At 31.1% G+C, this 27,423-nt stretch overlaps 3 protein-coding genes across 6 annotated transcripts; all 3 read right to left on the bottom strand.

The window, feature by feature from the left end:
- Positions 1-2,625: 2,625 nt before the first annotated feature.
- Positions 2,626-5,159, bottom strand: LOC123917173. Its single transcript, XM_045968831.1, has one exon. The coding sequence runs from the start codon at positions 4,786-4,788 to the stop codon at positions 2,983-2,985; it is 1,806 nt and encodes a 601-aa protein (XP_045824787.1). The 5' UTR covers positions 4,789-5,159; the 3' UTR covers positions 2,626-2,982.
- A 1,953-nt stretch (positions 5,160-7,112) lies between these two features.
- Positions 7,113-13,727, bottom strand: LOC123917172. 2 transcript variants are annotated; one of them, XM_045968829.1, is made up of 8 exons: positions 13,367-13,727; positions 12,747-13,220; positions 12,432-12,581; positions 10,669-10,734; positions 10,324-10,491; positions 10,053-10,223; positions 8,494-9,053; positions 7,113-7,856 (listed from the first exon to the last, which is right to left on the bottom strand). In XM_045968829.1, the coding sequence occupies exons 1-8, from the start codon at positions 13,410-13,412 to the stop codon at positions 7,239-7,241; spliced, it is 2,253 nt and encodes a 750-aa protein (XP_045824785.1). In that variant the 5' UTR covers positions 13,413-13,727; the 3' UTR covers positions 7,113-7,238. The 2 variants fall into 2 exon arrangements, with proteins under 2 accessions (XP_045824785.1, XP_045824786.1); XM_045968830.1 differs by lacking the exon at positions 10,324-10,491 and having other exon boundaries at positions 13,367-13,718.
- A 3,676-nt stretch (positions 13,728-17,403) lies between these two features.
- Positions 17,404-24,139, bottom strand: LOC123917170. Of its 3 annotated transcripts, none has more exons than XM_045968825.1 (9): positions 24,041-24,139; positions 23,350-23,835; positions 22,521-22,676; positions 22,120-22,185; positions 21,241-21,444; positions 20,217-20,381; positions 20,064-20,093; positions 19,442-19,986; positions 17,404-18,222 (listed from the first exon to the last, which is right to left on the bottom strand). In XM_045968825.1, exons 1-9 carry the CDS (start codon positions 24,069-24,071, stop codon positions 17,608-17,610), a joined length of 2,298 nt encoding a protein of 765 aa, XP_045824781.1. In that variant the 5' UTR covers positions 24,072-24,139; the 3' UTR covers positions 17,404-17,607. The 3 variants fall into 3 exon arrangements, with proteins under 3 accessions (XP_045824781.1, XP_045824782.1, XP_045824784.1); XM_045968826.1 differs by having other exon boundaries at positions 17,413-18,222; positions 19,442-19,908; positions 24,041-24,131; XM_045968828.1 differs by lacking the exon at positions 23,350-23,835 and having other exon boundaries at positions 17,413-18,222.
- Positions 24,140-27,423: the final 3,284 nt, after the last annotated feature.

Below are 27,423 nucleotides of genomic sequence, written 5' to 3'. Positions count from 1 at the left end.
TCTTTTCTTTCTTTTTCTTCAACTGTTTCTTTACCTTTTGCTTGAGCAATCATATCAGAGTCAAACTGAAGATCAGGCTGCACAGCAGTTACTTTGTTGGACAAAGAAACTTTTTTTCTCATAGAAAAGCTTTTGCTTTCATCTTGAGTCTCAGATAAACAGATTTTGTCACTAGACATCATTGCTTCTTTGCTCCCATGTACATCTTCAAAAACTTCCTCCAAACTCTCTATTGAAGGTTCAATGTTATCTGCTGAAATTGGCCTTTTCAGTGGTAATATCTTTCCATGATATTCTGACGAGGCTGAACAACGCTGGCTCAATAAATGCTTAGATCCATGGATTTTGCAACCACACTTAGGAACAAAATTTTCACAAGGAACATCAGCATAAAAATCATCAACATTCCCAATTTTAGTTTGTGAACAATCATCACAAAAATTATCAAAAACAAGAGTGTCAACAAGATTGGGAGGAAATCCAGGTGGAACACCAACATCATTACCACTTCTGTTTGGTTTTCCTACATGACCTCTATGTGTCCTTGAACATTCATTTCTGTTCAGCTGCACAATTTTCTTAACAAAATCATTGCGACCCATTACCAATTGCTTCCACCACCTTGAATAACGGAAGGTAACATTGGCCTTAAAAAATCTCGATGGAAAATATAAATGATTATCAGTGGGCCTGCAGTAGTTTTTCCAAGCAATCTCTTTAGTCTCATTGAACCTAGGCACACAACTTGGAACATCTTGATCAATTCCAAATTGCATTGCAACTCTATGTGGAAGATATTTCTCCATAGAGCCAAATCCAACAAGCTCAGAAACTCTCAAGCATATAACAAATGAGAGCATCTGATTATCCAAATCCTTCTTAATTGGTACCAAAATTTCGTCATTTGGATAAAACATTCCACACTTATCAGCAAATCTAACATATGGACGCCAAAGAAAATCATCAATAGCCGAGTCTAACACCAACCTAACATCGTCAATTTTCAAGGCCTTGACCTTATCCCACCTAAATAATAAAGGGTCTCCGTGGTTGATCAACATGGGTTGTGGTTGTAAGTTTTTGAACCTCTCCCACACCCAAATTTGAACCAAATAAAAGGGTGATTGAATACTAATTACTACAGGAAAACTATCAGCACCAACAGGATATTTAGACAAACCAACTGTTGTTTTCTTAAACAAAGTTAAATCCTTATATAAGCTAGCTAAAACAGCTGGTGCCAAAGCAATTGGATTCCCTCTAGCAAGATGAATAGCAATTGGAAACAAACAACTTTTCACCAAAATTTAATGAGGAAAAACAAAAGCCGACAACCAAGTAGCCAGGAATGCTTCATGTTCAATTTCACTACCTTTACCAATGAAAATATCCCTCCATAATGCTGTTGTAGCCTTAGCTCCATCTTTTATATTTGTAAGTTGCTGCCTTGCAAGGATCAATTTCTTCTCCACCTCTCTCATGTCTTGGTCTTGAAGTGAAATGAAAACAGGATCACCAAGAACAGGGTAACCCCCTAAAACCATGGCATCCTCTAAAGTTATAGTTGCCTCACCAAATGGAAACACAAAGGTATTTGTCTCAGAACACCATTTCTCAACAACTCCATATAGCAAGTCTTGATATTTCTTTATGCGACACTTGGAGCTCATTATAGCTTCAAAGATGCCAACTATTTTGTGATAGGTTTGAGAAAATGAGCAGTTCTGAAAGTTGGTATACTGTCACCAGCAGGTGAAAGCATGAAATCATCTCTCACCTCCATCATGGGTTCATTCATCATGGTTATTCTTCAAAAAGGTGAAGCCTTTTTACTGAAAAACACTAGATGAGAATGGGGTTGAAATGAAACTACTGTAACAAACAAGGATGAGCAATTTTGTTTTGTTTTTTCAGAAAATGGTTGCATTCACAATCACAACTTTAGCAGAATTTTAAGGAGTAGAAGATAGTAGCAGCATTTTTGTGCATTCTTGCATATGAAGGGAATGGAGAATGTGTCTAGAAAACCCAAATTACCCTTTGTCCTTGAAACAAATTTCTTAACCCAAACAAATGAATTATGAATTATGCTCTCAAGTCCAATATTCAAAAATTGTTCAAATATCTTATAATACAGTGTATCCTACATTGATATGTGTTTCATAAAAATTTACTCGATACATGTTCGATATGTCTTTTTTTTGTACCAAAACAAAATGTTAATATTTTTTTTTCTTTCAAATATATAGCATTAATTACTTTGATTGAAAGGGGCTATAATAGACTAAAATTAATATCACTGGTGTTTAAATTTAAACTCTTGTTGTCCACTAATACAATATTACTGTGTTGGTTTCTTTCAAATATACCACTAATAGTATCGTGTCTGCTCCACCAAATATATGAGGAAAAAAATATCAAATTATCGTGTCTGATACCAACTTACCATTGACTTGCATGAGAAGCCTCCGTGAATGAATGAATTTGAGCTGGACCTGGAGCGTTTGGGCTACTTGTATTGGGTCTTGACCCAGTCCAGAACAATAACCAACTCCGGTATTTAAACTTACGCTTTAATGAAAATCTTTTAGAATTTCCACATAATTAAAAATTTCAGTATGCATAAAAAATAACTAGCCATTAATATCATTCAGCATTGCTTAAACTCAGGTTGTCCACTATTACAAAATTGAAATACTCTCTGATGCACAAGTAGTTCTTCAGCAGTACCATTTTGATCAAAAGATAGTGATATACACACCTGATTTCACTTTGATATTTCCAAGATATACATAAGTTCAGTTCCTACTGTTGAAGGAACTATCACATGACAAAATAGATCACCATACATAGTGAAAATAATTATACACTATTACACAAAATTAGGCATGTGAAATTGGTTATATAGCAGCAAAAAGTATTGTAGTTGTTTTGTTGTTACAAACCTTGGAGTAGGATGTCTTGGCATTGCCTCCAACAATTTCAACCTTTTGAGCCAAATCTTGTTTCTTTAACCTTATCAGCCACTTTTTCAAGCTTCTGAATCCGGTTTTCAAGATCATTTGCCATGTCTAATGTAAAAGGACTAAAACTTTCTCCATTTTCATCATTTCTATCACAAAATAAACTATTCATTTCTGCTTCATCGCCCACAAATGATAATAGAAACTCGTCAAACTCAGCACTAGACAAACCTTTACCATTTGCAACTACTTCATCATCAGAACTTGATAGTTCATAAACTACAAAATTATCCTTTTTATCAGAACCTTCCGTTTGATTTCTCTCATACTTGGAAGTAAAACCAGGTGGTGGCGGTATGTCATACAATTCTTCAACCTTCATTGTATTATTATCCATTTGATTTCTCTCAAACTTGGAAGTAAAACCAGGCGGTGGCGGTAGGTCATACGATTCTTCTACCTTCATTGTATTATTATCTCCTCCCGGACTTGATTTTGATTTCTTCCACCAATCATAGTATCTAGAAGTAACACCTGGAAGTCTGAAGCACAATTCAATGCACAAGTCGAAATCTACCAATGCCAGTGGCTCACTATCACTCATCCATGGATCATTTTTACAAACAGAAACCTCACCAGGAATGTCTTGATCCATACCGAATTGCATAGCGACACGATGCGGAAAGTACTTCTCTTTACATCCCATACCAACCAACTCACATACCATCAAACACCGAGAAAACGACGCTAACTCTTCATCTAAACAAGGATTATCACATTTCCACATATCTTTTTCATTATACACCTCAATACACGGTGAATTCTCATAAGGTTTCCACAAAAATTCATCTCTAAACCCTGCACAATCCAAGTCCTTTTTCAAGTTTTTATTTTTCATCATTTTTTTTCCACCCCATCTAGCCACATTTGGTAAACCATGCCTTAATCCTAGAAACCTCTCTAAAGCCCAAACTTGAACCAATTGAAAAGGTGCACAAATAGTTACTCTTAAACTCTTCATAGTTATTGTAGCATTATTTTTAATAATGCTATTAAGCAAACTTAAATCTCTATAAACACTAGCTAAAACAGCAGGTGCAAGAGCTATTCTAGTTCCATAAGCTAAATTTATTGCAATTGGAAAAACACTTTTCAAAATAGTATCATAAGAATCAGCAGGAAACACAAACCTTGACAACCAATAAACCAAAAAAGCTTCATGTTCCACTTTGCTTTCACCCTTCATAAAATGCTTAATCCATGCACTTTGATTCACTTTTTTACCTCTAGAACTGTTAAACATTCTTCTAGCTTCAAATAACTCTTCTTCTGCTTCTTTTTGTTCACTGTTCATAATAGGGGTAGTAACAGAACAACCTAAAACAGAAAAACCAAAACAAACCTTTGTGTCTTCCAATGTTAATGTTGTTTCACCCCAAGGGAAAACAAATGTGTTGGTCTTTGAACACCATCTATTAGCAAGTTCAAGAATCAACTCATCATCCCTTTTGATTTCATATTCTGAAGCTTTGATTGCATGGTATATTCCTGTTTTTAACCATAAAGATTCAAACTTTGGTTGTAATTTTTTGACCCATTTGATCCATTCTTCATGTGGATTTCTCCATCCATTGTACCTAACTTCTAAGGGTAACTTTGTGGTGATTTGAGAGGGAATGGTGAAATGAGTTGGAAGAAAATGAGAATCTTTAATGCAAGGAGGAGTGAGGAAATAGGCAGTTCTTAGAGTTTGGTTTTGACCGGATGTTGGTGAAACCATCAGTTCTTGTCTAGATTCTATGATGGTTTTGTTGTCATCATCCATTTTTGAAAGTGAAAAGTTTTTTCTTTTTCTTTTTTTTCTGAATGAAATAAAGTGAAAGTGACTTGAAGACGCTTCTACGTTAAGTTTCTAATATAGTATTGTATTTAGGAAGAGTCACCGACTCACCGAGTTAAAATTAAAACAATACCTGATTGGGTGGGGTCAAAATTGTTAATGACCTGCATGTAATCCATTTTGACAATGATGGTGGCGGCCGATGATGGAGGATAACAGTGAACAGTGGATAGAGGGCAACGCTACAAAGATCTTATGCGAGGCCAACGATGGTGGTAGCGGCGGTGATAGCAATCGGTCAAAGAAGATAGAGTAAAGAGAAGAAAAGAAAAAGGTATGTATAAATAGTGTAGTATGTGTTTGAAAGTTGTGTTCTTACTTCATTTTACATTTATAATAATCGAAATACATCAATAATTATGATAAATAATTTGGTAAAATTATCATTTTCTTTCTATCATTTATTATCTTTTTTTTTTTATCTAATAACAATACTCATATTTTAAATGTGGAACAACTAGTATAGGTACCCGTGCAATGCACGGGGCGACTATAGCTGGTATAATTGAATAATGACATAGCTTATTTAATATAATATTTAGACCTATGTTAAATACCCTAACAAAATCAATAAATATAATTGTTTATATATTTTAAACTTTAACTGAAAACCAAAAAACAACATTAAACCAATACATAGCATTGTTTAAATCAAAGGTTTAACTTAATAACATAATCAACTACAACACATTAGCCATGATAATAATAATAATAATAATAATAATAATAATAATAATAATAATAATAATAATAATAATAATAATAATAATGATTATAATAATAAGATGCCAATGTAAATTAAGCTCTTAATTGTTTGCATCAAAATAAGGCAATCATCCTTAAACATATGCTAAGTCAAATTAACACAATTAATTTACTTAAACACATATTAATCCTTACAAATGAAGACTTTAAGTGCAAAACATGTTGAGAATAAAAATCCTGATATTTGTCCCAAAAGTTGCAATAAATAAATTAGACACATGACATTACATTGACCATAAGAGATGGACACTTCCTCATGAGAGAGTCAAAATATGAGTCATTAATTATGTTATAAACCTGCAAGTACATATGGAAATATGTTAGAATAATATAAATGAATATAAAAAATCATTTATTGGTATGATATGAAAATTAAATTATCATGTAATTACCTTTTGTTGGTTCCATCAACTAACTATGTTGTGCAAGGATTCAAAAATCTCAGAAATTACCACATTTAAACTTGGGTCATTACATATCAGTTTCCCTACATTTTGCAACTAAATTGTAGTTATGAGGTTCAATTTTTCCCCTATATTTGTTTGTATGAATGATAAAATGTAACAATTATTGTGGAACATAAAGTAATATATTTTGAATATAAATTTCATTTAAACTTGGTAGAATATTTAATACTATCATAGATTTAAGGCTTAATTAATCTTTTAGTCCCTTAAAGATATTTTAGGTTTTACAATGGTTCCTTAAAGAAAAAAAAAGTCCGTATTGGTCCCTTAAAGACACATTCGTTTCTCAATTGGTCATTTCTGTCAATTTTTTACAAAAAATGTTAGTTTTAGTCGACTGAATTGTGGACGTCATTAAGTGTAAGTGGTCCACCAAAAACCTTATTAATTTTTAAAATTTTAACCATTGGAATTTTTTGTTATATTTGGAGTTAAAATTTAACGGAAAGGACCAATATGACAAACATATATGTCTTTAAGGGACCAATCCGAGCCTTTTTTTCTTTAAGGGATCAATCCGAATCTTTTTTTCTTTAAGGGACTATTGTGAAACCTAAAATATCTTTAAGGGACCAATAGACTAATTAAACCTAGATTTAATGTTGTTATAGTAAAAGAGATAGATATGAGCACAAACTCAAACTATCCGGTAAATAAAATAATAAAATATCTAAAAATGCGACCAAAGGAGGAAGAAAGGATAAAAGAAAATGAATGCCAGATTCTATGGGTTCCTTATCATTTTGTTCAACTTATTCTTTCCTTCAAAATATGATGGTCACATATATATAATTGAGAATGATGTTGTGTATGCGTTACAAAGATATAATGGATGAATAATGTGCCATCAAATGTTGAAGGTTGTTATTAGTAAAATTGCCAACACAATTAGCATTGACCAAAAGGGAAGTTATAAAAATTCTCGCAAGTTATGTTGTGTCTTTTGCATTAGAAAACCTTAATCATGTATTTTTCAATTGTCTTTTCTTGCCACACCTTACAGTCATACAAAAAGAGTCAAATCACACATAGATAACATTATACCTCCAAACATATTAAACACACAAGACACATTATTTAAATACAAACCAAACTCATCATGAGTTTCAATCCACACAAAGCAATACAATAAAACAAATACCTTTACAAATGAACACCCTTAAAACTTGATGGTGGCACCTTCTTCCAAATAACTTTAAGAAGATCAATATATAATGGAAATTGAACAACTGCATAGAATGTGACTGGCAAGCAAATGGAAATATATAAATAGAACAAGATATTATTCTTGCAATATTTATCAGTGAGCACAAAGAAATGTCCGGCGCAAAAAGAAACAAGCATGGCAACAATGGATACGAAGAGAGAACTTAATCCCAAAAGAAGCTTCTTTGGCAAGTCTCCACTGAAGTCTTCGACTCGTTTTCGAGAAGTGAGTATAGAAAGGAACATGATGAGTGCAGTGACAGAGAAGTAAAGTCCAATTAACGAAGATACAGCGAATCCTTCAAATACAGGTTGTTCTTCTAATGCTGGTTTTCCTGTGTCCGAATCATTGCCTCCAGGGACATTACCTGATGTTGCAAAGGATACGCCTGCAATGAGTGCTGCTACAACTGAGCATGACTCTGCTGTATCTTTCAACCAATCAATGCTGTCATGTAGAAGTTCTTTGTGTTGCTCCTTAAAGATTTCACTTGGGAATTTGCCTTCTTTATTTGTTCTATGACTGAAATGATCTGGTACTAATCCTTTGATGTACTATATAATACCATTGACATAGTCAGAACAGAAAAAGGTAAACAAGTTATTACTCCCTACGACCCAATTCTTTAATCCTTTTAATCTTTTAGTTTTGTTCCAAAATTTTGGTCTTTTTAAGAAACCAAGACACACTTAATGATACTTTACCATTTATACTCTTACAAAAACTAAAGCATTCATTAAATGAATTTTATCTTTCTTAATAAAGTAAGGATAAAAATGACTTAACTTATTAATCTTTATTGGTATTTCTTAATTCAGGTACAAAACTCTAAAATGATCAAAGTTTTGGGACAGAGGGAGTAATCTTTTTCATATATATGTACTCCCTCTGTCCCAAATTATATGGGAAAAAATAAAAAAACACACCTATTAAGAAGAAACCATAACATAATAATTTGAAATATGTTTCTTTGTATTTTTTTTTTTAAATAGTTGCATGGGAAGATGGAAAAACAATTTCTACGAGTTATTGATTATGGAAAAGGTAAGAGAGAGTAAATTAAATGCAGTTTGCATCTAATTTCATAAGAATAAGCAAAAAAAATTTTTGAAAAAGATAAATATTTGTGCTTTTTCCTTATAATTTGGGATAAGAAAAAGTAAATTTTTTCCTATTTATGTATATATGTACCTTATACCACTTGATGTCCCACATCATTTGCATGGCTGCACCAGATATTCTCCAAGTGTTTTCGTTATGAATTGATGCACATGCTGCCAAATGTAACATGGTGTTTCCATTGTTATCCACTTCTACATTTAAGCCATGAAAGATATCTGTGGATAATAATCTCTTCAACAACTCAACAACATGAGATTGCCTATTCTTCACTGCTAAAAGCAATACATTTTCATTGTTAGAGTTAGTCTCATGGATCACACTTTTCATTTGGTTATGAAGCTCACGAATCATTTCAACTATGCCATGTTTTGCTGCAATTAAAAATGCTGTTTCATTTTTGTCAGTTTTTTCTGTTGATAATATTTCTTTTTTGATATTCTTCATTGCTACAAGTAATAAGCCTTTCTTGTCAGAGTTAATTGGTACTTTAGAATCAAGCTCTTCCATAATTTCAACTATGCCACTTTTTGCTACTGCCAAAAATGTGGTATCTTTTTCATCTTTTATTGCTGAATCTTCCCCTTTTTTATTTTCTTCTGTCTCTTGCTTTGTGGTATTTTGTAAGTCCCCTGAAAATATAAAAAAAAAAAAAAAAAAACATTATTCTATTCTTTACAGTTTAATTATCTCTTCATTAATATTTTTATATTAAGTGTCATTTTACGAAATGAACAAATTTATATTAATTATCATTTACTATAGCTATCTATCATATATATTTATATAACCTTTTAGTAAAGATCTCCTGAAATTACAATATATGTAATTATCTGGAATATTATTGCTCCTTCAAATTATCTCCTGAAATTACAAGGTATTCAATTATTATTTGCTAACTCACCTTGTTCCGATAACTGTGGTTATTTGTAATGAAATTATCTGGAATAATATTGCTCTTTTATAAGTGTCATGGGTGGATCCTTAAAACCCCATATGGGTCGAAATCACCATTATCATGTGGGTCGCGCCTACCCAATGAAAATAGGTATGTCGCTCCCAATAACCGAAAAGCCCAATATTCTCACAAGATTATGTTGAGACATTTCATAAACGGTTAGTATCACATGATAGCTCGAACTTTATTAGTCATGGGATAACGTGAAAGCCTACAAAATAGGTCACATGGGATATTCTTCCCCCACTTAAGGCGGAATCAACTACTCTACTCCCTTGGGGCCTATATTTATGGAAACCTAGGGATATGCATGAGGTATTACATTCTACGTATTTACTCATTCTAAGACTTAGGCTTAGTGTATTTTTGACTAAGTATCACCGTAAACTTTATATGTAAGAACAAAAAGAAATCATAGAATTTTTGCGCAAAAAGAATCTTCATTGAAGGTAGTGTTTGACAACGTGAAATTATTAACCTGACAGTGGTTAAAGACTAGAAAGAAAGGTGAATTATTACAAATTATAACACACCGAGTCGTAGAATTATTAATGTGTTGGACATATATAATTTATTCTCATCGATGATTGAGTAAATTCTTCAAATTATTAAGGAATAGAGTTTACTTCACCATCATTTTGTGATAAAATAATTAGTTAAGTTTAAATCTTACTTAATGTATCGATCCGTTTTTTCTGGATAAATTTTGCAAAATTTTCTGCAGCTTCATCAACCCCAGGGTCCTCACCACCCGTGTATGATTGACAAGGATTTTTCATAAATGCTTTCAAAAGTTGACCACCATATTTGTGCTTATTCTTAATAATCTTTATTGTCGCCAAATCTGCAAAATAAATTAAGTTTTTTGTTACTTGTTTACCATAACATTAGCCAAAAATTAAAGCATATAAAATTAAGGGTTGAGGAGTTCAATATATACATACCAAATAGTGATATGATAGGTAATCTGAATGCAAACTTTTGAATGGGATGACATAAAATCTTAGCACACCTAATAAAATCTAATCGAGCAAGAGCATATCGTACTTTGCCTGCCTTTTCTAATTCATGAACATTGTATAATGGTATTGAAATTCCACTTTCATTTTTCTCTGCAATATAATTGATATATAGGTTACTAAATAATAGTGGGTCACATAAAAAATTGATCATCACATATGCTATAATCTCTCTGTCCTAAAATATAAATAAAAATTGGTCAACAAAACTAGTAAACGTAAGTATGTAATAACAATTATATATAAAGAACCAGTTCACTGGCATCTTACCTTTCTTTGTACCTTTGTTATACGATTCCATTTTAGTTTTTGGGTCCTGGACTTTGACAGGAATGCCTTTGACACAAAAAATTTATAAAGAATATTAATCGTTTATTTTAATGACATTTAAAAATAGTACAATCAAATTTTCTTTTCAACAACAAACAATTCATAAGATATGAGATATCGTGTATTTAATATAAGCATCATTTGTACAGAGTACTAGTTAAGCATAGTAAAAAAAGAAACAAATGAAAAAATTAATAATGAGAGAGAATATCTTTTTACATCATTATATTGAATGCACAATTTACAAGATAAAATTTTCTTATTTATACCCTTAACTAGTGCTTCGAGGACACTATTTAGCATTTTGCTTAATATAAATATAGAAGCCTGAGTAAAAGGGATAAATGGCTTGTTAAAAAAAAAAGGATAGATGGTATGAAACAAGGTTTTAAATTGAATCGGCATTCACAATTGCAGCTGTGATATTATTAATTAATGTAGTTGCTTTTGTAACTCCATCATATAGTACAATTGTAGTGTGATATTCAAGGACATGTAAGACTAAGAACACCTTGTAACCACATCAAATAATTTTGATCATATTTATTTAAATTTTTCGCTAAATATTAAATCACCCAATTATAGACATTTTCAAAGTTTACAAAATAAAAAAGACAACGTTTAAGGTTATTTTTTTAAGCCAAGTAGACCATGTCCTAATTCCTAAAAGCACTATTCCTTTGGTACATATTTTTTTGAGTGAATTATGAAATACTCTAATTCATTTTATTATGTTTTTTTTATTACCTTCATTTTTTATTTTTTTTTGTTGACAGACGAAATGACAAAGTCATTGAAAATTCACACACACAAAGTGGAGGACCTGGGTTCGAACCCCTGATTCTTACACACTAGCTATTTTGACATTTTTATCAGTTGAGCTAAAATTTGTGGACGGATTACCTTCATTTTATTATGCTATTGAATACCAATTAGATAATAGTCAAAGGAATTTAATTTAGGTATCTAATCAAATAATTTTTAATTTTATCTTTTTTTATCTAATCAAATAATTTTTTTAATTCCAATTTCTTAATTTAGGTATATATTTCGTATGTGTTATAAAATATATTAATGAAGTAAAAAAATTTGTCCTCTTGAACATAATTCAGTTGGTATGAACATTGCAACATGTATGGGCAAAATTTAAATATAAGATCTTCAATTATTTACCTTAAAAGTGATTTGTTTTACCACTAGACAATTTTACACAACAAAATTTTTATCGTAAAACTTGCACCCCGTGGTAATATATTGACACATCATGTGATTTGTTTTAAAATAGATGATGTATTACATTCATTAAAATAATTTTTTTTTGAAGCATACACTCATTAAATGTTGTAGCAATACATTATTGGAGAGAAATATATCCAATTAAACTCATAGTCAAAGTAAGCCACTAAGTTTAGTCTAGTGATGAGAGATTTAAGTAGTATGTATGAGGTTCTAGGTTCAATCCTCGACATCGTAAAAAAAAACTCATAGTCAAAGTCATTTAAGAGAGAAATATTTGTCCCAAAAAATTGGAACAGCAAGCGGAAAAAAAAAATATAGGTGATGTGCATCTAATAACTTGATTGATTTTTATTTTTTTTGACTAATAACTTGATTGATTTTGAGTCCAATTATTAAGCATTTCAAATGGAATTTTGAAATTTAAAATAAAGTTTAATTCATTAAAAAAAAATTGTGTCACTTACAGTAGTATAAAAGTTTCTCCCACCATAATAGCGTACTTCCACTATTGAAGGCTGATGTCCTAGTAGCAAGAACTTCCAAAGGTGTGACATCATTTTTGTCCTTCATATAGCTAAGACCAGGATAGCAATACAATATTATATTTGCCAAATCTGTTGCACAAAACATACAGCTTATTGTTTCTATCTGTAACTCTAAATTTAGTGGAGTTTGATTCCGTGAAAAGTTAACTCGATTACAGTTATTTTGATACCAGTTTGGTGAATTATTGGTCAAAATCAGTAATTAGTTAGGAGAAAGATGGAAAAAGAACTAACCGAACATTTCTCTCATAATGGCAACATGAAGAATGGTAGTGCCATCATAATTGATTGCAAAATTGAAATCATATTGGACAAACTGATGTAGATAAACAAAGACTTTTCTTTGACGTGCAAGCACAGCCCAAAAAAGTGGTGTTTCTCCATTTGAATTTCTAACTTGAATAAAATCATTTCTTTCACCATTTTTTCCAATTATATATTCACACATACTTGTGAATCCTCTATATGCTGCAAGGTGAAGAGGTGTAGCATCTTTTTCATTCAACAATGTTAAACCACTTTTATCATCATGCTTTACTATTGCATCTACAAGCCTTTCCACATAGTTTACATACCCATTGTTTATTGCCACATGCAATGCTGTTCCTCTTCCCTTCAATTTTATCTTGTGAAAACGACTATCATTTTTGTACATTTCAATAACTTCTTCCCATTTGTCTTCCATTACATACTCCTCGAACTCCATCTCTATTATAGTAAAATATAATTACTTATAAAAATTATACAAAATACGGATAATATTGCATTTTTAACATATGTTTTTAGCATACATGTTAACATTTTTCATAATACTTTTGTAAAAAGCTTATAATAATAATAATAATTAGACGTACCATCGTGATCAAGAGGAGATACAGCTTGAGCCTGAATAGCGTCCATTAATTTGGCAAGGTTGGAAAGTAGAATGAAAATTTTCAATGAGTGATAGATAGGCAGTGCTATGCAGAATGCAGATGTAGTGTAAACCTAATTCCCTTGTGCTCAAGTGTTAATGAGTTCTTCTTAGGACGAATGTTCGGGAGAATTTAAGTGTGTGAGCATGATAAAGTAAAGGATATAAAAAATGCAATTAATCAAGTCTTACTCCTATCTTTTTTTATTGAGCGAAATTTATATATAAGTTCCACCATTTTGAGAATGAATCTCACATAAAATGGGACAGTGAGACATACTTGAATATCACTAACCAGCAAATAGTGTTTGAAATGGAGGGTTAGATAGAGCATATATATATATGCTTTAATTAACACTTTACTCCATATTAAAGTTTTGAATTTACCAAAAATATGTTCTACCACCTCCGTTTTTTTTAAAGTAACTAGTAACTGAAATTTTACTCTTAAGATTAATAAGTGAAGTGTCGAGAATTCGAACTCCAACTCTTAAATATAAAATACAATGTCCCTACTAACTAAACTCACAGAAAACTCCAACTCCTATTTTTTCACCGGACGTCATTAGCTTCCATAAGTACATTATAGAATTTTCACATATACTAAAGAAAAATATGTAGTGTACATTGTTGTTCATTTTATCTGTTGATATTCCTAAAATACATTTAGTGTTCAACTTTTCATTTTTGAAGACGTGTTAAACATCTATAACAGAGTTCTCCATTTAAGTGTTTAATTAGGTTATCCATGTACGTACGTAATTTAATATTATATAATTTTTTAATGTACTATTTAATAAACACTCAATCTCTCGATTAAATTATAACTCAAAAAAATAACTAAATTTGTCTCACAAATTTTTATATTTTTTCTTCATACTTTTTAATCAATTAAACAAGAGAATAGAAAGTTTATACTTTTCATTCCTACAACTTTCTCTTCTACATCCAAACAACTATAATATAAAATAGTAGTATTATACTCCCTCTGTTTTTTTAAGTGTCCATTTAGAATAGTAACAACAAATTAAGAAAAAAGTATTTTTGAATCTTATTTTCCTATTATACCCTAATGTTAATCCACCAATAAATTCGTATTTTTTTTGCACACACTTTCTCTTTCCAATAAATTTAATATATTATGTAAAAAAAACAAAATTTAATATGTTATGTACCAAAAATAATTAAAAAAAAAGATTTAGTGCCCATTTAGAATAGTAACACAAAATTAAGAAAATGTATTTTTGAATCTTATTTTCCTATTATACCCTAATGTTAATCCACAAATAAATTCTTATTTTTTTGCACGCACTTTCTTTTTCCAATAAATTTAATATATTATGTATAAAAAAAACAAAATTTAATATGTTATGTACCAAAAATAATTTTAAAAAAAAAGATTTAGTTTTCCAAATATATAGCATTAATTAGTTTTATTGAAAAAGATAAGATTAATTAACAAAGGGTACAATCGACAAATCGTATCCTTAAAACATTAAATGGACAGTTATTTAGAAACGTTAAATCTGACGAAACTGGACAATTAAAAAAAAAACGGAGGGAGTATTGTTTTTCTTGCTTCTAGGACTACTTTGTTTTCCTTTCATTTTCTTTCCTCACACTTTATTTTTCAAACGAAACAAACAAAGAAAAGGTCGAGAGGCATACATTAATTGTATTACTTTATTCTTATTTCTTTCTTCATTTTTAGTTTTCATTTTGCAGCCTTATTGAGTGAAACAGCCCATATATGTGAGAAAAGTAAAGTGCTATATGTATTGTTCTGGGTGAAATTTAAGCTTAAGCAAAAGCTACAATATTTCTCACCTTTTGGCTTTAGCCTCATATAAGGCTTATAGCATCTCATCGTGTTTCTCATGACCTTGATGTTGCTAGTCCTTTTTTATCCTTTAAGTACAATGCATTGGTCTATTGCATGTGGCAAATATATATTCTTTATTTATGTTTGGAAAAGTTTTCACATATTAATTATCTACGTTTGGTTACTTTTGGATCAGGAAAATTTATTCTAAAGATGTATAATTTATAATTGATTTTGACATACTTACTTGTATTCGAATATAATTCATTTTATCTTTATAATTTATTTTGGCTTCAATTTTTTTCTTTTCTTTAGGAACTTAGTACTTCTTATAGACTCTTTGGTGTATCATTTCTCTCCTTTTATTATATATATGTCATTCAAATTAAATTAAATTTTGGCTTAAATCTTAAATTTGAAGTTTTGCATATTCGATCATTTCTTTTTTGCTAAATTGTATGTTTGGTTCCTTTCATTTTTATTTTAAGTTGATTTTTTATATTTAAATTTTTTAAAGTCAATCTTTTATGTTAACGATGCCAACATAAATTAGTCGTTTTTGTCAAATTTTGAACTAACTATGTTGGCATCATTTCGGTGTAGTCAATCTCTTATGTTAAGGCATCATTCAAAGTTTACAACTTGTTCGTCGATACGTTAATCACACATATATAATTTACACCGAAATTTAATTAAAGATTACTTAATTATATATAGTAACATTAATAATGTAAGAGATCAAATTAAAAAAATTTAAATGTAATTAGTTTGGCCAAATTAAATGAAATTTCCAAAAAATTATGCGTGTTCTATAACTATAATATTCATTTCAAGTAAAAGATAATAATATATTATCAACAAAAAAAAAACCTGTCTCAATGCATTTTGTATAACTAATGTGTTTTTTGTTAAGTTATTGAACTGTTTGTTTGTTTTGGCTTTTTTTAAAAATGATTTTCGTAGTGTGTATTTTTTTTAAAAAAAAAAATTTAACAAAGATTTTTTTAATAAAAACTTGAAATGAAAAAATGGTTTAAATAGCTTCTCTTCAAACATCGTTTTAAATATTCTCTTCAAACATTTGTGAGATATAAATTTTTGGATTATAAAAATGTCTAACATGAATATTTAAGTTATCAATTATCAAATATCAAAATCATTTTTTTTATTTATAAAAAGATGAATTTAAAATAAATTTTACTATTTTTAAAATTATTTTTAAAAATACAAAAAAAAGTCACTTCTTTAAAAGTTAAAACAAATACACCTACTATGTGTTCCATTATGAAAGTAGATTCCACAAAATTTACTCTTTTTTTTAAAAAATAAAAACTCTTCCGTCAAGACTCAAACCCTGATGGTACATGTAACTTGAAGTATTATTTTAGTAATTGAAATTCTTCTTTATACATCTTATTTAAATATATATTGGTATATATATATATATATATATATATATATATATATATATATCATTGAGGTGAATTATTTTGATAGATTTACAAATAGTGCTTCAACAATATATTTAATTTATATATATCCAAATAAAATTTGTAACGGAGTATTCTCATTTTAACTAGTTTAGGAAGGATTGTGTAATTAGTTGGAGAAAGATGGATGATGGGCAGTGAGCACAAGTGGCCTAGTTGGGTTTTTTTTTTTTCCCTTGCAGAGAAAAGGTAGAGAGTATTGGTGGATATTCCAAACAATGAAACTTTCTATTGGTGTCACTCCATGAAATAATTGCATCAGTAAAAGGATCATCAACCATCTCATAAGTCTTAGAGAGAATAGGAAGCAATTATGAATTGAAACTTTGAACTACCATCATAACAAAAATTTCAAACACAACAAAATTCTCAAAACAAAGTAAATCCTCAATTCTCAAACACCCATTACGAGGTAGTAGCAAAAAAAGGAAACGCCTCTCAAATTTTTCAAAAAAGAAAATCATTAAAAATCATTAATAAACCAGCTTGTAAGATGAGGATTGTCTCTAGTATATAAACACTTATTCAGGCCATCTCACAACCGATGCGAGACTTCTTAACAACATGTATACATACAGCGAAGAAGCTAGACATTAATTACATCGTCCTCGGCCTTCTGTATCATTATGCACGAGCATTTTGCTATAATGTATAGAATATGGGATATAGGTTGAACCAATTGAAAATTCATATAATCTTTCATCACACATTATAATATTATACAAACACTTAATCACACAATACATTTATATCAGTAGTACTCCAAACATATTCAACACACACGAGACGTTATTCAAATACAAACCATAGTAAAAAAAAAAGTTATCATGTGTGTCAATCCACAAAGCAATACAATAAAACAAACACCCCTTACAAATGAACACCCTTAATACTTGGTGGTGGCGACTTCTTCCAAATAATATTAAGAAGATCAATATATAACGGAAGTTGCATAGCTCCATAGAATATGACAGGAATGCTAAAGGCAATAAATAAATAGAACAGGATATCATGTTTAGCATATTTATCTGTTAGAACAAAGAAATGTCCAGAACAGAAAGAAATAAACATGGCAACAATGGATATGAAGAGAGAAGTTAAGCCTGCAAGAAGCTTGGCTGGCAAGTTTATACCAAAGTCTTCGATTTGTTTTCGAGAAGTTAGTATAGAAAGGAACATGATGAGTGCAATGCCGGAGGAGTAAAGTCCGATTAACGAAGATACAGCGAATCCTTCAAATGCAGGTTGTCCTTCTAATGTTGGTTTTCCTGAGTCGTTATTGCCTCCAGGGACACTGCCTGATGTTGCAAAGGAGAGACCTGCAATCAGTGCTGCTACAACTGAGCATGACTCTGCTGTATCTTTTAACCAGTCAGTGCTTTTTTGTAGAAGTTCTTCGTGTTCCTCCTTAAAGATTTCACCTGGGGTTTTCTCGTCTTTGTTGGTTCTATGTTTGAAATGGCGTGGTACTGTTCTTTGGATGTACTATATATATCAATGTCAAAACATAAAACATATATTAACGATAGTATTATAAAGAATGAAATAAATTCATCACAATATGTGAAAATGACTCAAATAGTAAATTTAAGATGATTTTTTTTTTAATGGCAAATCATATATATATATATATATATATATAAGAAGAGAAGCAAGTCACTGTACAAATGAAGAGTATTAGAAATACACTAGCCAAAAAAAAAATTCATCAAATAAAAAGAAAAGTCAAAGAAGCCAAAGAGACTGAAAACCACCAAAGTTGTCAACTAAAAGGAGAAAACGAGGAAACCAGCCAAAGACAAGAAACACCCCGGGATAGCCAACTCAACCAGATCTCAAAATAGGCAGGTATTTCAGCCCCACTAAACCCTAACAATCCCAACACAGGAGAGGTTACAACTCCCACTCATAAAAAGAGCAGGAGTTGGTAGGGTTTTGCCCATAAAAGCATTTTCAACCAATGAGTTTTACCCTATCCAACACCTTCTCGATTCCTTAAGACCCTCCAACAAAGATAATATCATTCTAAAAGGTCCAAATAGACCACACAACAATATGTCACACTAAAGCTAACCCAAACTAGGTCTGACACCCCGTACCTAAACCAATGAACGTCTCGATAAGTTGCACAATATTCCTTGAGGGACACAAACTCTCTCCATAACGACCTAGATATAAGATACAAAATTGGGGAAATCCTATCATAACACACACTCCTTCCCCACATAACACACACGAAGTGACATATGACCCCACCAACACTTTTTGGTGTGCATGCACTCTATCTTGTAGGAGTTGTCACGAAAAGACAATCACTTTTGACGTGGCCCACGACTCCTAGACCCTAGCTAATTAAATGGGTGGATCAAGAAACTAGATAAGTCCTATCAGACCTCCTCCAACCCTCAATAACCATGTACATGGATTTGACTGAAAACAACCCATTGGGTCATGCTTCCAACACCAGACATCATTGCTAACCGACATACGAGATTCCCACAATAACAACATCCTTATGTATGTAACAAGATTACATTTGAGGATACCGAGAGCCCTTTTCCATCTCAAACTAATGAAATATATTAGATAATTTTTCTCCTTCTAACCAAATTCTATCAAAAAATTATATAACATGTTATTATGTGAATTCTCATATCAAACTCTTATCGATTGAAAATATAAATATAAATATAAATAAATGTACCTTATACCACTTGACATCACACATCATTTGCATGGCAGGACCAGATATCGTCCAAGTAGTTTCTTTGTTGAGTGATGTATATGCTGCCAAATGTAACATGGTATTTCCATTGTTATCCACTTGTTGACATAGGCTTGTAAAGATACTCTTGTCTTTGAATGAACTCTTACTATGCAACTCCTCAACAATTTGTGGTTGCCTATACTTCACTGCTAAAAGCAAAACATTTTCATCGTTAGAGTTTCTATCATGGATGACACCTATAATATTTTCTTCAAGTCTCCTCGTAATTTCCACTATTCCATGTTTTGCTGCAACCAAATATGTTGAGTTTTTTTTGACATTTTTCTCTTCTAATAATTTTGTTTCAATATCCATCATTGCTTCAAGTAATACCCTTTTCTTGTTACTTGTAATTGGTAGTTTAGATATAAGCTCTTGCATTATTACCACTACGTCATTTCTTGCTGCAATCAAACATATTGTGTCATTACTTTCCTTTGTGCTGGTACTTTCCTCTGTGGTATTTTGTAATTGTAAATACTCTGCAAACATATAAAAAAAATTATTATTCTATTGTTTTAGTATATTTTAATTATCTTCTCGTTAATATTTTAATTACCTTTTTTCAGTGCGCCCTCGTGGTATTTTGCTGCACCATAGCCACCAATGCAAATATGATACATTTGTTATAGGAGAGAGGAATTAATTTAGTAAAATTATTTTACTTAAAATCCTTTTTTTTTTTTTATGAAAAATATTTTATAAATCTTACCTCCGATCTTCATCACATCTTTTGCTTCTTCCTCATCACGTTCTTCGTCATCTGGTGGTTCATCCCCACCACCCCAATATGATTCGTTAAAATTTACCATAAGTTCATCCAAGAGCCGATTAGCATATAAGCACTTCCTCTTTGTAATCTTTATTTTGTCTAAGTCTGCAAAATTAATTAACTGTACATGAAACGGAAAAAGCAATGGTAACTTGAGGTAATAAAAAATTAATAATTTTTTTATAGATAGACGAAATGACAAATCATTGAAAATGCACACATATAAAATTGTGGATTGGGATTCAAACCCCGGTTATGGCGTCCGACACTAGCAATTTCAACATTTCTGCCGATTGAACTAGAATTTATGAACATAAAAAAATGTTAATTCTTTTTTTGGTCAGAAAGCCTTGTGGTTAGAAATTACACTCATAAGGTGAATAAATAAGTATCTGAGGTTCGAACTTTGGCCCGTGCATATAAAATGTGTGGTACCAATTGAATTAAGCTTATCGGAAAAAAATGTTGATTCTATTGTGCATAATAAAATACTTATTCTACCATGCATGCATACGGTGGCGAACCTAGAAATTTATTTACGAGGGGTCCAAATCAAAGGAAATAAAATAAAGTAAATTTTAATTTTTGTCTTGACAATTTTTATTGTTATCAAAACTCTCTGTATAGTTGTTTAAAAGATTAGAAGTGTTAAAAACAAGATGAAATATATCTATAAAATAAGTGAATATCTTTTGACTTTTTTATTTTTACTAATTTTAAAAAAAATAAACTCATTTGTGGTAGCAAAATATATAAAATATACTATTAACTTATTCAAATAAAAAAATATTTTTGAGGTCGTCAAAGTTACTCTATAGCAACACATAGCTTTGCCTCTCCATGCATAAATTTATTTTCCAACATTTGATGAATATAAGTCCCACCATATCTCACCATAGTACTAATAAATGGCAAATTAAAGCATGTATAAAACTGGAAGAAATTAAATTAATTATATACATACTCAATAGTGACACGACAGGCCATTTGAACAATTGATCAAAAATAGATTCTACTTTGTCTTCCGTTTGTATTTCTTCAACATCACTTAATTGTATTGATATATCACCACTTTGAGCTGCATCTAACTCTGCTGTAGGACCGACTAAGATACATGTGCAACATGTGCAGCATCTGTTGTGGCAGCGAGTCTTCAATAAATAAGGGCCTGCAAAAATTAGATACATCGATACTCACTCCGAATTTGTCTCCGAATCTGCCCCACTTATACTAAACACTAGATTCATCTCTTTTAAATTAGAAACGCTTAAACAATCTCTTAAATTACATTCATATATTTATTTTTTATTTTTAATTTGAGTATTAAACAAAATGTTTTCTCTATTTTTGTTCTTTATTTAAAAGATAAACATTTTGTTTTATATTAGATGAAGTTGTAATCCATTGAAAATAAACTCACATATAATTGTGAGATTTCGGATTCGAACTCGGATCACGACGTCCGACCTAACAATTTCGGCATTTTTGCCGGTTGAACTAGGACTTATGAGATGAACATTTTCTTATATCAAAGATTAGAAGGAGCGATTATTATCCCATTTATTTAAAAAAACATGAGTACTACTAATACTAGTAATATAGTTCATTAATTTCAAAACATTAAATAATGGCAAGGAGAAGGTATTACAATAGCATGTTCATTGAAAGCTTACCTTTCTTTATGCTTTCTCGAAGCGATTCGAATTCAGTTTTTGCATCCTGGAGTTTTAAAGGAAAACTCCAGGATGAAAAACCAATTTACTAGTAATATTGTTCATTAATTTCAAAACATTAAATAATGGCAAGGAGAATGTATTATAATAGCATTTCATTGGAAGCTTACCTTTCTTTACGCTTTCCCGAAGCGATTCAAATTCAGTTTTTGCATCCTGGAGTTTTAAAGGAAAACCTTGACACAAAAATATTATAAAGAAAATTAGACTTTTTTTTTTTAACGGCAAAATATGGTATATTATTATATTATATATAGAAAAAGTAGGAAAAGTACAAGAGGTATTCTACGCAAGACAAAAAAACACAAATTATGTTCTAAAAAGAACGCTATATATACCAAAACCCAAGATTTGTCAAACAGTAATATATATAATGTAAGTAAATTCAAACAGTCATGAATGTCACAAGATTTGTCTCTTAATTATTTCCCCTTCATGAACTTTTCTTTTGAACAATAAACAATATTGCATAGAATATATTGCAAGTTGAAGGCTGATAGGTGTTACATACATTTGTACAAAATTTTCTCCCACCATGATAGGTGATTTCCACACTCGAAGGCTGATGTCCTAGTTGCAAGTTCTCCAAGAGGAGTGACACCATTTTCGTTCATCTTAGAGTTAATTTTAGAACTAGCATAGCAATGCATTATTATATTTGCCAAATCTGTTGCACAAGACACGTAAATGTATTATTGGGACACACTAAGAATTTTAGTAAATATATTTTTTTATCAAGATTAGATTAACTTATATCATAAGAGAATTTCTTAATTAAAATAAGTTTATAATTTACACTTTTGATTTTATCATAAGATTTGATGAAAAGATTTGAACGAATATAGTTAAAATTGTGATTTCTAGTGCGATTACAATGCGGCCGTAAACATAATCCGAAAACCATGATTCTGAAATCATGCTTTCACCTCTTTTTATCTTTTCACAAACTTATTTACTTTTACTCTTGAGTTAACCAAGAACGTCCCAATACATTTGGAGGTTATGTGCAAATTCCAAAAAGAGATCCTTTGTAAAATAAATTTAGTAAAATTAATATATTTTATATTAAAAAAATGCAATTTTTTTAAAAAATATCTTTTATTTAAAATATAAATAAGAACTTGTTCTGGGCGAATTTTACATATCGCCCATTGGGCCTAAAACGTCACACGCCTATTGGGACTTAACCATTACGACAGATCCAACCCAAAAACTTATAGTAATTACGATCAATTCGCACCAAAAACTTATTTGATTCATATATATATATATATATATATATAAAAGTGAGAAGAAAGGAATAAATAAAATAAAGTAATAACGAGATAGAAATAACTAACCGAACATTTCCCTTTGAATGGCAACATGGAGGATGGTAGTACCTTTGTAATCCATAACAAGATTTACCTCATGTGGGAAAAAATTATGTAGGTAAACAAAAGTTTTTTTACTGTTTCCTTCCACAGCCCAAAAAAGTGGTGTTTCTCCATCATCATTATTTATTGTAATCAAATCCTTCCTTTCACCATTTTCTCCAATTATATATTGACACATCCTTAAGAATCCTCTATATGCTGCAATATGAAGAGGTGTTGAACCTCTTTCATTCAGCATTCTTAATGGATGCTTTTTGTCATCATCTTTCCACATACTTAGTAATACATTTACAAGTAATTTCACACCCTCTAAATCGCCATTGCTTACTGCTACATGTAATGCTGTTCCTCTTTTCTTGACTTTTAATGTTTGATAATTTTTATCACTTTTGTAAAGATTAATAATAGCTTTCCATTTGCCTGACATTACTAATTCCTCGAAATCCGGAACTACATAAAAGAAATTATTATGAATAATAACATTAACTTTAATGGTCATTTTACGACTGTACCGTTTAAAAATATATATAAAAAGTCAATTATCAAAAGTATTTCATCGATATGATTTATTTCAAAATAAATGTCGTTCTATGTTATTTCATATTATCGAGTTATAAAAAATAACATGATTAATATCAAGAGAGTTTAGGCATACCGCGGCTTTCAACATGATCAAGATGAGACATTTGGCAAGTTTGAAAAACGTAGAATGAAAATGAGAAGTACAAATGATCAATGTGAGATTGGTAGGTAGTGTTGTAAGGAGACGTAGTGCAACATAATTCCCTTATATAAGAAAATCTATGAATCCGATACTTCCATAAAAGAAAAATTGATATTCTCTTCAATTATGAGTTTGAGTGTTAAATAATTCATCATTCTTTTTTTTTTTTTTTTATCATAATATTGGTATAAAGTTTCTACCGTCGTTAGCGATGACTCGAATCCTAATCAATTCATATTGGTCAAATAGTTTAGTTGATGGTAATTAATCTTACACTCTCTTCTGACTGTAATACATTTAAGCCAATAAAGGCTTAAATGCAGTTTTACCCCCCTATTTTGAAAAATGCGGAATTTTACCCCCCTATTTTAAAATGTGGAATTTTACCCCCCTATTTTATAATTTGTTGGATTTTGCCCCCCACCAAAATTCTGCACAAAATCTACTTCTGAGCCTTAAGTTTAAAGCTTCGCACAGAACTCAATTTGGACCAATAATTCACAAAACTGATACCGAAACAACCGTAATCAAGCTATCTTTGCACAGAATCAAACTCTGCTAAATTTGGAGTTACATAGAGAGATTAATTACCGTTTTAGCTCAGCTCGACCGTGAGCTCCACATTTAGCATACTCGGCTTAGCTCAACCTTTAGCATTCCTTGCTCAGCATGACCATGAGCTCCACCATCGAGATGCCTAGCTCAACTCGACCATGAATTTCTCCTTCAACATGCCTAACTCAACTCCACCACGAGCTCTACCTTCCTTCAACATGTCTAGTTCAGGTTGATCATCGAAGCAATGTTGAGCTTCACCTTTAGTTCAACTATGCAACTCATTCGGACCTCGGCTTGGACTTCGTCGCATCCTGTACGAACATAGTGATGTGAGCTAGGCATGCTCCTGCTACGTGATTTGCACAAACGAGTGTCGTGGGTCACCTGTGCTTCAGCTCCACGTGTCCTGTACGGACGAGCTATATATGGATATCAGTGTCATAGCTTATTGGGCCTGAACACCCAAATCTTAGGAAAGGCCCATTAGTTCAAGGAATGATGGCCTATAAAAGGATGCACTTAGGAGGGGAAAAGGGGGGCAGATCCATTCTATTGTAAACAATGTATATAAACTTTAGTAGTGCTCTTGAAATCCAAGAGCAGCTCACTCGCTGTATTCACTTTATGTTCTCATACGTGAACAAAATTTGTATTTGCAATTTATTCCGGAGAAAAAAGAACATGCACTGGTAGTGTAAAATACTTTACACTGTGAATCAATATCAATCATGGTTTCCGTCACATCACCCCACTTCATCTGATCACTTTCTTAATATGATATGACAAAATGATAATTGTTAATTGGATGATCATATAAAAATATTTTACACCATTAAACTCTTTATTCCGTGTACAGCCAAAAAGAAAAAGTTTATTGACATTCAAATTCACGTTCGACTTTTTAGAACATTAAACAGAATAATAGTGAAATATGGCGTGTCTAAGACTATGTATTATTACTTTATTCTTATTTCTTCCTCTACTTTTGGTTTTCATCGTTGCAACTTTAATTAGTGAAACAACCCATATATTTGGTGTTTGGTGAAATTCAAGCTTAAGTAAAAGTTACATTCTTTGCTCCAAAAGAAAAAAATTAAACTACATTCTTGCTCACCTTTTGGCTTTAGCCTGATATAAGGATTTGTATTTCATCGTGTTTCTCATTTCCTTGATGATGTTAGCTCTTTTTTCTATTCTTTCTTAAAGGGCAATCCATTGGTCTATATTGGAGAAATATTCTTATTTATATTTGCAAAGGTTTTCACATATTGTGTATCTTTTGTTTTACTTTCGGATCAGCAAAATTAAATTGACTTTAGAGATCGATCTATATTTGATAGTTATATTTAAATATGTTTTGATCGAGTATAATTGGTTTTATCTATATAATCAATTCTAATTTGAATGTTGAATCTCAAAAAATAATTACATGTAATTTTTTTAAAAAAATACATATTAAAACTTAAATATGTAAGATTTCCTTCTCCATTCTTTTTCTCCTTCGGAAAAGAAGCACCGGTTTTCGGCACCGTATAGTAACATCACAAACGCTCGCTTCACTCGCTTCCTCACCGACAATGCTTTCTCGATTGGATAATTCACGCATTAAACATTGGTATCTATTGGGTTATCGGGAGAAAAACTGAGTACCTGTCGAATAGTTTGACTTTGCTCCATTTACCATTTTTTTTGTTATCCATTTATAAGATATAATGTCAAATTAAAATTATTGAGGCACTATAATGGAACATTAGTCTTACATGAATTTATGATTCATGGGAAGGGAATCATTACAGGTTCATAGGACGTGTTAGGATTGTTCATCAATTTCACTATTCTATTTTTGTTTGATCGTACACCTAATCAATCAACCGATTATAGTCTTATTACATGAATTCATACTATAAAAATTGTCACATAATATGATAAATTACAATTCTTGCACAATAATTCTTGATAAATTATCACGACAAAACACAATTAATTTAGAATAAGATTCAAGATTCAAGATTTCATAATGTCACTATCCTTAGTTTACCACTTGAATCCTTATTTATTGTCTTATACCCAAAGCTGAGACGGTAAAATTTAACATAGGAGGGACATACCATTGTTTAAAAAATTACAGAAATATACAATATCAGAAGCAACGATCAATATAACATAGGGATGTACACTTATTAGAATTTGGAAAACCTAACCACATATGCTAGCTTGAGAGTTGAGGTTTGCACACACTTATAAAGACTATTTTTATCATATCTCTAGCCAATGTGGGACTTCTAACACACCCCCTCACGTCCAGAACTGAACAAGCTGGAACGTAAAATCAACAACAACGGGTGGCCCAAATACGAGAGGTCTCCACAACAAACAACAAAAGGATCTATGATAGGTTTTGATACCATATTAGAAATGAGTATGGTATCAAAGTCTCTCCACGATCCGTTGGGCCACCTGTTATCAGGTTTCCAGAATCGGGCCACCCACCGTTTATATCCACGCACCAAGCTCAATAGTGCTGGGCGTGAGGGGGTGTGTTAAGAAGTCCCACATCGGTTGCTAGATAGCATGAATAGGTGTTTATATACTAGAGGCAATCCTCACCTTACAAGTCGGTTTTGTAAGGATGAGTTAGACTCAATACTCATTTCTAAGAACACTATAATAAATTGATGTTTTACGTATAAATAATGAATTAGTTTAAGTGGCAAAAAATCTATATTCTTTAACACTACTACAAAAAAGCCCTTTTA

The sequence above is a fragment of the Trifolium pratense genome, linkage group LG3 (genome assembly GCF_020283565.1).
Source record: "Trifolium pratense cultivar HEN17-A07 linkage group LG3, ARS_RC_1.1, whole genome shotgun sequence".
Lineage (NCBI taxonomy): Eukaryota > Viridiplantae > Streptophyta > Magnoliopsida > Fabales > Fabaceae > Trifolium > Trifolium pratense.
The sequence above is the reverse complement of the archived record's forward strand: the minus strand, read 5'-3'. Positions and strand labels throughout refer to the sequence as shown.